General features: G+C 42.2%; 1 protein-coding gene and 1 long non-coding RNA gene across 8 annotated transcripts in view; one reads left to right on the top strand and one right to left on the bottom strand.

Annotated features, from left to right (window-relative positions):
* RBKS (ribokinase) overlaps positions 1-12465 on the bottom strand; it is a 100981-nt gene that overhangs the window by 48746 nt on the left and 39770 nt on the right. For 6 of the 7 annotated variants that reach the window (XM_045447315.1, XM_045447313.1, XM_045447312.1 and 3 more), the window contains 2 exons: positions 11169-11260; positions 3769-3957 (listed from right to left, as the gene is read on the bottom strand). In XM_045447315.1, coding sequence (XP_045303271.1) covers positions 3769-3957; positions 11169-11260 — 281 coding nt within the window. Of the gene's footprint in view, positions 1-36; positions 2532-3768; positions 3958-11168; positions 11261-12465 lie in introns of those variants that run through there. The other variant, XM_045447314.1, reaches the window with a different exon arrangement.
* LOC123581306 overlaps positions 1-12465 on the top strand; it is a 52668-nt gene that overhangs the window by 27343 nt on the left and 12860 nt on the right. The window lies entirely within an intron of this gene.

Raw genomic sequence — 12465 nt, 5'->3', positions numbered from 1 at the left:
TTGAGGGTTCTAATTTTTCCATGTCCTAGGTACGGAAAAAAATCAAAGCCATCCATATACATAGTGTAAAAAGACAACGCTTAAGGAGTAAACGCCCCATCTCTCTCTTGAACCATTTCCATGAGGCAAATACTTTAAATTCCCTTTAAGTTTCTTCTGGTATTCATCTTCTCCCTCTGGTAATATGCTTATACTGCTGTTTTTAAAAATCAGTTTCCGATATTCTCTCTTGACTCCCAACTACGGAGAATGAGCATTCAGTTCTCTTCTCTTCCCCCAGGTGCACACAGACCACACACTTACTTTATCCTTCCATCTTCAAAACAGGATTCTAATCTCTATTTTTGGTTAAATCAAGAATCGGCACTTGCACGGTTAGGACTGTGTCTTTACAGCCACGTGGCGTGCGAATATTTACTTAATCATACTTTTACCCTGAGACTGCAGATGACGTAGAGCAAAAATATTTGCCCCCTTTTTTTTCATTTCCACACTTTTCAACATAATTAATTGCTACTTCATCCTCAAATTCTGCAAGAAAACTAAAAATCTTTGGTCATATGCCAATACGTGGGTATTCTGCTATTTCCTTCTTTGTCCTTTCCTGTTTTTGCTTTTGTTTCTGGGAGTCGCTCCTCCAGGGCTCTCCGCTCTCCTGCTCTCTTGGGGACTGGGACCCGCCTGGTTGCGGGCCTGCTGCATAGCTGCTGCCCTGGGACTTCCCTTCACCACCCCGGCTTCTCTCCTCTGTGGCATCGTCTGCTTCCTGGATCCCTTATCTCCCTCCGGCCTAGTTTTATCCCTCAGTTTACAACAGCATAATCTTCCAGTACCTTCTTTATTCCTCCATTCCGGCCCTCTTTTGTGTTAATTTTTTTTTTTTTTTTTTTGAGAGAGAGAGACAGGGGGGTGGGGAGAGAGGGAGAGAGAGAGAGAGAGAGAGAGAGAGAGGGCGAATCCCAAAAGGGGCAGAGAGAGAGGGATTAAGAGAGGGAGAGAGAGAGAAGTGGAGCTTGAGTTCGCCCGATGCAGGGCTTGAACTCACAAACTGTGTGATCATGACCTGAGCAGAAGTCAGATGCTTAACGAATGAGCCAGCCAGGTGCCCGTTAAATAGATATTTTGAAGTGTACCATGGTAATTCTTTTGTTTCTTTCAGGTTTTTAAAAAAAATTTTTTTTTAATGTTTGTTTATTTTTGAGAGATAGAGACAGAGAGCAAGCAGGGTATGGGCAGGAGAGAGGGAGACACAGAATCCAAAGCAGTCTCCAGGCTCTGAGCTGTCAGCACAGAACCTGACGCGGGACTTGAATCCATGAACCATGTGATCATGACCTGAGTCGAAGTCTTTCGCTTAACCGACGGAGCCACCCAGGCGCCTTTTTTTGAGTTCTTTTTTTAGTGATTGCACTGGTGATTCCGGTTAACATCTTAACTTAAAACAGTCTAGTTTGGATTAATACCAACTTCATTTTGGATAGCATACAAAGTTGTTTATGGCTGCTTTCATGCTACAATGGCAGAGGTGAGCAGTTGTGACAGAGCGTGTATGCATAAGGTCCGTGAAACCTACAACTTTACTGTCTGGGCCTTGACGGAAAAATTCACTGATCCCAATCCAGTGCCCCGATTTTCGTGATCCCGTGCTCCACCTCCTGCCTCCAAGCATTTAAGTAATCTTTTCTCCTCTGAGCTCTCACTGTGTTTCAACTTTCCTGAAACCAAAAACTTAAGTGCACATGCTAAGAAACCAAATGAAAGGGCACAAAACAGTATCAGCAAAGTGTGAAAACCTCCTTGTGCACCCTGCTGTATTTAAGATGCTCAAGACGCAATCCATCACTATCTAGGAAATCCAATCCTTCAACATGAAATGGCTCTGAGGATAATGACTATCGATTCAAATCTGAACATTTCCAAGGCTGGTGTCTCCGTCGCTTTGTCCCATGCCCAGGCAGGGCATTTCCACATGCGTGTTCTGTGAGGTTCCCCATTCCAGGCGGGGCTTGTTTTTGTATGACCAGCATCCACTTCCCATCCTCTGATGAGAGTTCTTTGATTTTTATTTGACACCAGGGATGGGGACACGACATGGGGCACTGTGTGGGCAGACAGCTGTCTGGGACCACTCCCAGGAGTGGGCCCGCCTGAGCTCAAAGCCCAGCACCGCAAGGCAGGCAGAGCCAACAGGGAGGGGGTGAGTGGGCCCCCATGACATGGCTTCACTTCTGCCCTCGGCTGTACCTTCGGACTCTCAGCCAGGTGCACCGAATACATCCCTGTTCCTGTGTAGGCCCATTCCAGTTGTGCTTTGGTGCTTGTGGGCAAAGGAGCTGTGGCTGACACAGACACCCGAAGCAGAGGCTGAGTCTCTTTCGGGGTAGATACGTAGGCCCGACATCTTCATGAGGGTCCTTCATTTTTAGCAACGGAAGAGTAAACTTTTCTGCTGTAGTTCAGGACCTGGACTCGTTTTAGTCTCATGCACGGTCGATTTCAGAACTAAGAAGGAACCTCTCAAGTTCAGGCGACTGTCCGTGACAGAACAGAAAAAAAACTAGTGGTTTCCAAAATGACTAACTATGAAGAGAATGACACCACCGAGTGCAACTGATCAACTATCTGATCAGCACATTGTGAAAGGCAATCAGGGTGTGATTTCATGTGATAAAAAGCAGTCCTTGTACTTATCTATCTTTCAGAGCGTATTTGCATCCATGACTTCATTACATTTGCTTAGGCTCCTTTTTGATAAATGACCCACATTTTATTTTATTTTATTTATTTAATGACCCACATTTTAAAGCCTTTTCTAAGCATAAAAAACAAAATATATTTTATAAATAATTACACATTAATTTCTTATAAATAAAAACTCTAAAATGTTTACTCTTCCCCAACTCTAGTTTTAGGTTCCTGGTATTTATCGATTTTGTTCGCTCTTCTCAATTCTAGGTCATAAACAATAATTCTTATTTTCCCAGATTTAGAGGACCTCTGAGCTTTTTTTTCTAGCTTGTCTTCCCTTCCACCCCCTTCTGGGCTGTGACTCGTCTATGTAACCTGCTTGTCCTTAATGCATGCCTTCCACAAGAAGTGTCTGGAGTCCCCAGGCCAAGTTTTGAACCCCCCAGCTCTGTTACTTCCTAGCATTATGGTCCTAAGCAAGTGTCTAAATCTGTAAAATGAAGATAATATAGCTCATGTCATTGTTGTAAAGATCACATGAGATGTATGCCAAAGAGACATAGTAAGCACATATTAGATGATAGCGGGCATTATCTGATGGTCAAAAGAATGAGTTTTGCCAACCAGTGATCCTTGCACTTTCATTCCACACAGGAGCCTTGTAAGAACCAGCAGCTGGGCATACTGTCTAAAATCTAAGCCCCACGAGGGCAGAGACTATGTCTTGCTCATCACGATAGCCCCAGAACTTAATAGATGACTGGCATATAACAGGTATTCAATACATATTTACTGGATGAATCAATGAATGAATATAGGTGATACAAGTATAGTTTTACTGATATTCTGTTTTTATGGATGAGAAAACTGAGGCTCAGAGAGGTTAAGTGACTTGTAGAAAGTCCCACAGTGGGTTGGGGAAGGATTAAGATATAGTGCTCCTGCCTGGTTTTTCTTCCCTTCTACCATATCACCTCCTTGGGCCCTTACCTTATGATCCAAAAATTCAGGTGTAGTATCTTTGTTATAAATGATGATTCTCAAGGGAGGCAGAAATGATTCTAAAATTTTAAAACCTACCGTGGTATCCACAGCCTTGACCTTCTCTGTGGGGATGTGCTTTGGGACAGGTTCTGTCTGTGACAGCATCACACAGCCTTCAGCACCTAAGGTGATGATTACGACCTGGCACCCCCTTTCCAAGAGCACCTGTGCAGCCTTCCCAGCGTCTGCAGGGCTGTTGACCGTGAGGCCAGTTAGGATCTCAGCCTGGAATACAGAAAAGTGAAAGGAAACAGCGGTGAGAAAAGTAACCTGGGTCGATTTCCAGATTAGATTTGGTTTTCTAGAAAAATGTCCCCCTTCTTTTGCATAACAACCAATGCAGTGGGGAACTTTGATGGATACTGGCTCAGGAAAATAAATTAAAAACCCTATAACAATGACAAAAACTCGCTATCAATGACATTTTGGGGACAACAGGGGAAATGTGAATGTGGCCTGGATATTAGATGACAGCACAGAATCACTAATAATTTTCTTAGGTGTGAAAATGGTGTTGTGGCTCCTCTTAGGAGATGCACACTGAAGTATTTAGGGGTGAGGTTTCATGTTATGTGCAGCTTACTTTGAAATGACTCAACAAAAACAAAAAGAAATACACACAGTGGAGAGGGGAAGCATATAGCAAATGTTAACAACTGTTTAGGTGGAGAGTATGTCACTCTTCGTTGTGTTGCCCTTCCAGCATTTCTGTGTGTATGTATGATAATTTTCATCATAAAGAGTTAGGGGAAACAAAGAATTCTACAAAAGAAAGGAAGAGGGAAGGGAAGAAAGGAATAAGGGAGGGGCCGCTGCCAATGACTTTGATATATAAGTCGTGTCTGTAAATTTTACCCCTAAGGTTGTATTTCTTCTAGGCTCCTCTTGGGTCATAATGCCTTTCTCTTATTACTGGTTATAGCTTTCCATATTTGCACAACACCCATTTCTTTTGTTTGTTTTTGCTCAAGAAATTGGAAGCAGGGTAGGAGGGGCACTGACATGCAGCAGAGAAAGCAACGTGCTGATATATTCAGGAGATGTCCACCATTTACTAACTCTGGGACTTTTTCCAAGTCACGTATAAAATGAGGGGCTTGCACAGGACCACAGTTCTCTCCCAGAATATAAAAAGGGCTCTGGCTGAAGTAGGGGTGAAGGGCTGTAGCCCTGCTTCCTCACCCCCTAGGTACCCCTCTAGCTTCTCTGGGGACCCTCTATGGTTCTGAAATTAGTGGCTGAAAATTCACTGGACCAGATGAATTATATGATACTTTTTGACTCAATAAGTTTATAACCAAATTCTGTCTTTTCTATATCCTATTTCTTCCTAAGAATGGGTCTATCTCTTCCTGTGCTTGCTCTGAACATGCCCAGATTAACCCTTTTTGTTGCCTATAAGTCACCCCACAGTGTCTGCTCCTTCTGGGGTTTGGTCTTCCCTGGCAGCAAAGGTTTTGTTAACTTGACCATGTGTCCTTCCTGAACCATCTTTTCCACACCCTTTCTGTCTGAGTTGGCTATGCCTTAAGGCCACCTTCTGTTTTCTTTTTATAAGTTTTTCACTGATCTTCATTACTGAGATCACTTACATCTGTTGAGTTAGTTGGGTCTATTTTCAGAAACACTGAATTCTTGTGGTTTCTAAAAACCTGTTAAAAAATGATTCTTTGATGAAAGATCCTGAACGTAAAAATAATGCAACAAACACCCATGTACCTACCACCCACTTTAAAAAAAAATTTTTTTTTTACGTTTATTCATTTTTGAAAGACACAGAGAGACAGAGCACAAGTGGGGGTGGGGCGGAGAGAAAGGGGGACACAGAATCTGAAGCAGGCTCCAGGCTCTGAGCTGTCAGCACCAGAGCCCGACATGGGGCTCGAACTCACGAACTGCGAGATCATGACCTGAGCTGGAGTCGGATGCTTAACCAACTGAGCCACCCAGGCGCCCCACCTACCACCCACTTTTAATAAGTCTTAACGTTTTATTTTATTTGCTTCAGTTATTTTTCTCTAAAGGAGGTAAATGATGGAGTGCCTGGGTGGCTCAGTTGGTTAAGCATCCAACTTTGGCTCAGGTCATGATTTCAGGGTTCGTGGGTTTGAGCCCCATGTCAGGCTTTGTGCTGACAGCTCAGAGCCTGGAGCGTGCTTCTGATTCTGTGTCTCCCTCTCGCTCTGCCCCTCCCCTTCTCACGCTCTGTTTATCTCTCTCTCAAAAATAAAATAAACAACGGGGCACCTGGGTGGCTCAGTTGGTTAAGTGTCCAACTTCGGCTCAGGTCATGATCTCACGGTTCGTAAGTTCAAGCCCTGCGTCGGGCTCTGTGCTAACAGCTCGGAGCCCGGAGCCTGTTTCAGATTCTGCGTCTCCCCCTCTCTCTGCCCCTCCCATGCTCATGCTCTGTCTCTCAATAATACATAAACATTAAAAAAAGATAATGTCCTCCATAGATATTATGTATTAATGTGCTTTTCCCTTTAACATTATTTCATTTGTGTTTATATATGTAGCATTCCATATACTGCAAAAATACTGCAAATATATTACAGTTTAAAAAAAAAATTATTCTCCTTTTCACGGACACTCATTTTTCTATTTTCCCCTTTTACAAACAATGAAGTATTGGATATTCTTATCATGTATATAAAATCTGTTTTTTTTTTCCCTCTGGCCATTTAAAAATATTTTTGTTTTGACTTTGGATTTTATGCAGTTCCACTAAAATGTATGTTAGTAGACAGTTGAATCTGTGTATCTCAAGTGGTACTTTTTTTTTTTTTTAAATTTTTTTTTCAACGTTTATTTATTTTTGGGACAGAGAGAGACAGAGCATGAACGGGGGAGGGGCAGAGAGAGAGGGAGACACAGAATCGGAAGCAGGCTCCAGGCTCTGAGCCATCAGCCCAGAGCCCGACGCGGGGCTCGAACTCACGGACTGCGAGATCGTGACCTAGCTGAAGTCGGACGCTTAACCGACTGCGCCACCCAGGCGCCCCTCTCAAGTGGTACTTTTTTTTTTTTTTTTTTTAATTTTTTTTTTTTGAACGTTTATTTATTTTTGGGACAGAGAGAGACAGAGCATGAACGGGGGAGGATCAAGTGGTACTTTTAATACACTTTCGATCTGAAGACTTGTGCCTTTCTTCAGTTCTAGAAAACAACCTGCAGTTTTTTCTCCAATATGGCTTCTCTCCAGTTCTCTCCTTTCTCTTCTTTCACTTCCATTAGATGTATGTTAGAGCCTCTCAACCTATCTTTCTTTTCTCCAATTTCCTCTTCAGTATTAAAAACAAAGTTTCTGTGATATTTCTAGGTGAATTGAGCTTTTCACTTCTGGGTGAATGGATCAAGATTCTTTTTCAATTCACTAATTCTTTGATTCCAGGTTGTTTACCTTCCTAATGAGTATTTTGTAGAAAGATTTTAATTAGTGTTTTTCATCCATTTTGAGTTTGTTTTTTGTGTGTGGTGTAAGAAAATGGTCCAGGTTCATTCTTCTGCATGTCACCGTCCAGTCTTGCCAACACCATTTGCTGAAGAGACTTTTTTCCATTGGATATTCTTTCTTGCTTTGTCAAAGATTAGTTGGCCATACGTTTGTGGGTCCACTTCTGGGTTCTCTATTCTGTTCCGTTGATTAGAGTGTCTGTTCTTGTGCCACTGCCATACTGTCTTGATGATTACAGCTTTGTAATCTAGCTCAAAGTCTCGAATTGTAATGCCTCCAGCTTTGGTTTTCTTTTTCAACATTACTTTGGCTATTCAAAGTCTTTTCTGGTTCCATACAAATTTTAGAATTGTTTGTTCTTGCTCTGTGAAGAATGCTGGTGTTATTTTGATAGGGATTGCATTGAATATGTAGATTGCTTTGGGTAGTATTGACATTTTAACAGTATTTCCTCTTCCAATCCATGAGCATGGAATGTTTTCCCATTTCTTTGTGTCTTCTTCAATTTCTTTCATAAGCTTTCTATAGTTTTCAGTGTCATTTTCAAATTTCTAATTGACTGATTTTTATATTCACATATTGTTGCTTTGATTCTGTTTCTCTTTCTCTTTTTTTAATGAATGAGAATCTCAATCGTATCTATCTATTTATTGAGAGTGAGTGGGGGGAGGGGAGAGAGAGAGAAGGAGAGTCCTAAGCAACTCCATGCTCAGCACAGAGCCCAATGTGGGGCTTGATCCCAACAACCCTGGGATCATGACCTGAGCTGAACTCAAGAGTTGGATGCTCAACTGACTGAGCCACCTGGCATCCCTCAATCATTCTTATTTTAATGTCTTTTTTGCACTGCTTCACTATTTGGATTTCACCCTGGGAAAATTCATCTTGGATTGTTGATTTTATTGGATAACTCTTGAGCATTATGTTTTGTCATCTGCAGGCTCACTTTGCTTTCTGAGAGTTGGAGAATCCCACACTTCAGCTCCCGCTAGGCTTATTCCTGCCTTTCCAGTGGTTTTATGGTTGCATCCATCAGGCCCCAAGGGTCTCTAAACCAGAGCCAGGTGTTATATCGGCAACACGGAGTTCCTGTTCTGCTGTCATTGGCGATATTGCCAATCTCGTCACATTCACGGTCACCACGTTAGCACTGGCTTAATTCCTTCCTGATCAGAGGCAGTACCTCTGTCTTCCTATCTCCTCAGTTTGGGAGCCTTACATATGCTGTAGTCCTGGGCAGCAGGCTTAACAGCTTCCTCTAACATTTTTGGTTAGCAAGGGAGCCTTAGCCCAGCATCTCTGGGTTTGAGCAGGGGGCATTGCCCCAGTCTTCCATGAGTGGCACATTTCTAGTGCTCGTTACCCATTAGAGGTCCCTACCACTTACACCTGCCTCTGGGACTGAAATATAGCACACGCAGGGCTGCATGCTCTAGGATTCTGCTCCCTTTCTGATTTGTGGAGTTATCTTGTTTTTGAGCTTGTGAGTACCTTTTCATTATCTCTTTGTATCTTTATATATCAATGGTTTGTGTGTGAGCAGAGAGAGTGTCTTAAAGCATGAATTTACATTACTATCGAGATTAGAAGTCATCCATAAAGGGGCGCCTGGGTGGCTCAGCATCTGACTTTGGCTCAGGTCATGATCTCGTGGTTTGCAAGTTCGAGCCCCACATCGGACTCTGTGCCGACAGCTCGGAGCCTGGAGCCTGCTTCAGATTCTGTGTCTCCCTCTCTCTCTGCCCCTCCTTCACTTGCACTCTCTCTCTCTCAAAAATAAATAAACATTAAAAAAATTTAGACGTCATCCTTAAGAATGTTAGGTTTTTAAAGCTTTTCTTTTTTCCATTATGTGTTGAGATCAATTTTCTTAAAGACTAGAGTTTGTTCATTTGTTCATCCATTTAAAAAGCATTTACTAGGTGCCAACTATGTGCCAGGTACAACGTAATAGATGGTAATTTCCAAAGATAACTGTATCAATATTTGTCACAGTGTATATGCTCTTTTCACGCTGTGCAATGGCAATCTTCTACTGAGAGGTGGAGTGTGAGGGCAGAGTTTCCTGCCTCAGTCAATAGAATGGGCCAGAAGAAATACTGCGTGACTTCCAAAGCTAAGTCATAAAAGCCAACTCTTCTGCTGGGCTCCCCCTCCCTCTCCCTCTGGATACTGTTTCTCGGAACCCAGCTTCTACATTGTGAGGAAGCCCGGGTCACAAGGAGAGGCCTTGTGTAAGTCTGGTCAACAGCCAGCATCAACTAGCAGGCACATGAGTGAAGTAGGCTTCCCATGATTCCAGCTCTCTGCCTTTGAGTCTTCCAGGCCCCAGACATCACCGAGAGAGACTGTGCCCCGTCTCAATTCCTGATGCACAGAAACCATGAAGGACAAGAAATAATTACAGCAGGTTCCCTGTATCTGCAGTTTCACTTTCCGTGGTTTTAATTACTCATGGTCAGCCGCAGTCAGTAGGTGATCCTCCTCCTGTCGTATCGTCGGAAGGTTAACAGCAGTTTAACGCTATGTCACGGTGCCTGTGTTGCTGACCTCACTTCATCCCCTCACGCAGGCATTTTATCATCCCACACCATCTCGTAGGGGAGGGGTGGGTACAGTACAGCAAGATATTGAGAGAGAGGGAATGTGATCATTCACAAAACTTCTATGACAGTATATTGTTATAACTGCTCTCTTTTATTATTGTTGTTAATCTCTTACTGTGCCTACTTTAGGAATACAACAGTGAATAAGACAGATGTCCCTGGCCTCACAAGACTAGTAATTCAATGGAGAAGACAGAAGTACTGAGTAAGTCATTTGAGCTGTGATGAGTGTTTGAAGAATACTGTTCTGCAAGTATCTAGCAGGGAAATCTACGCCAGTTGGCCGTGGAGGGTAATCTAATTTCTTACTATAAAATGGTTATTACTTCCCACAATTCCTTCCTCCCAGCACAAGGCCTGGCCATAATGGGTGCTCAAAAATACTGCATAGCTTATTGTGATTGGTTAAAATTAGTTTCCTTGTGGCAGTCTTTTTGTTTTTGTTTTTATTTACTTCATGTTCTGAGAGATGAAATTAACAAAAAGGCAGGTCAGGAGATCCTGGAAACACGCATTCAGCCTCTGAACCACATGGAAAATTACTATTACAGTTCTTTAACTACTAACGTTCTCTGTGCATGTTGCATTGTATAGTATGTCTTTGCCTCCCAACATCGAGAGAGAGAGCTCTGGTCTAAAACTGTCTGACCTATATAAGGGAAAAATATTGAAATTTTCTTCCTAAAATGGTTCAGAATGAATGGCACGATCTGAATGTAACTGAGAGATATTTTACTCAGCTCTATACATTAGGACGCTCAGATGGACTGAGAGAACCCTCTCGTAACAGAGTGGCCCCTGAAGTCCTTCCTGTGGCATCATGGAGAACCTACGTCTGCTCCCCCAGTCAGTCACAGCATCTTCACAAGAGAATGTAGCAAATGTTCCAGGGGTTGCATATTAATTAGGGTCGTTAGACCAGTTGAATTTGAATTTCAGATAAATAACAAACAATTTTGTAGCTTAAGTCCATTTCGTATATTATTTGCTGTTTGTTTGAAATTCAAATTTAACTAGGCATCCTGTATTTTTATTCACTAAATTTGGCAACTCTAATACTAATTATTCCATAGAATGTGGAATAATTAAAAAAGAAAACAAAACACCAATAGTGTGAAGGCAGGGAGGGGACTAAAATTAGCTGAGGTTTGAGAAGTGGCAGATTATGGAGATGACTCAGGGAACCTTTTTCTCCACCTAGGATTCACTAATTCCGTTTTCTCCACATCCCAGTTAGCTGAAAAATGTGTTTTCACTGGGCTCAAGAATTCACACGCAATCAAACTGACATGATTAGTCCTGCCTCTTTGCTTTACCCGTTTGTATGAAAGTCTTTGGTTTCTCATGGAATGAGCAAAACCTTCCATCCTTACCTCAGTTTCATTGCAGCAGAACACATCTGAGAGGGCATAGAAGCGAGGATCCAGGTCAGCAATGGCAGGAGCTGGATTGAACAATGTTTTCACTGTAAAGGAACGGAACGGGGCTTCAGTGGTCCTCATTTTTAACACGGTGTGTTGACAGACATTGGGTAAAGGCAATCCCCAAGTGTGACCACTTTCCTCATGAAATGAAAAATCAACTTAATTACGGGTGTAGAAGTCTAAAATCTCAGTCTCTATGATGGCCTAGTACCAGCCCCTTCTTATTTCTATTTGCTCTATTTTTCACTCTGCAACACTTCAGCTTCAAGGGCAAGCGTCGGTATTACAGTCAAGATGATTACAAAGTTGTGGCAAAGCGCAAGAATATTAAAGAAAATTTTAAGTGCTGTGGCCTGAAAGGACATGCATGAATGTGAACATTCAGGCTGGTGAACATTTTTGTTCATAAGTCCGTTTTCCAGGAAAGAAAAGAAGTTAGAAAAGAAATAATGAAGAGGTCAAAAATTTCCTGGTAAGAATAGTCAAATAGGAAGTTTATGTACATATGCAGGTTTTGAACATCTATGCATGTATTCCAGATATATCACAAGTACTCATGCAAACAAGCTTTTTTCTAAGATTTTGTTTTTAAGTAATCTCTACACCCAAGGTGGGGCTCGAATCCACAACCCTGAGAGCAGGAGTTACACGCTCCACCGACTAAGCCAGCCAGGCTCCCCAAACATACATTTTCACAGAAGCTTACGTTCTTGGCTTCTGTGAAGAATCTGGGAACATAGAGGAAAGCTTGATTGAGAAAGGAGGAGAAATTCAATCCGAGACTGAGAGCTAGCTCAGACTAGGGACCTACAAGAGAAGGATGGATAGGGATAGCAGAGACAGGGAGAATGAGAATGTCACAGCCAATACAGCGTCAGAAGAATTTCTGCATTTTTCAGAGGAGGAACGTGAACCTCAGAGAGATGAGGTCACAGTCTAAGGTCATATGCGGGGACATGGTTAAGCTGGGTGCCCATGTGGGGTCCTCCAGCTTTAAGTCCAGTATTTGGTCATCTCTCTAGGCCAGGACTCTGTTTATAGCAACACAAGCCTCCATTCCAATTTACAGTGTATTTAAAACAGCCTCTGGTGTGGAACTTGGCAAATTTATTTATTTATTTATTTATTCATTCATTCATTATTTATTTATTTATTTATTTACTATTTTTATTTATTTATTTTTTAATTTTTTTTTCAACGTTTATTCATTTTTTTGGGACAGAGAGAGACAGAGCATGAACGGGGG

This window comes from Leopardus geoffroyi, chromosome A3 (assembly GCF_018350155.1).
Source record: "Leopardus geoffroyi isolate Oge1 chromosome A3, O.geoffroyi_Oge1_pat1.0, whole genome shotgun sequence".
In the NCBI taxonomy this organism is placed as follows: domain Eukaryota; kingdom Metazoa; phylum Chordata; class Mammalia; order Carnivora; family Felidae; genus Leopardus; species Leopardus geoffroyi.
This window is presented reverse-complemented; position numbering and strand designations above follow the sequence as displayed.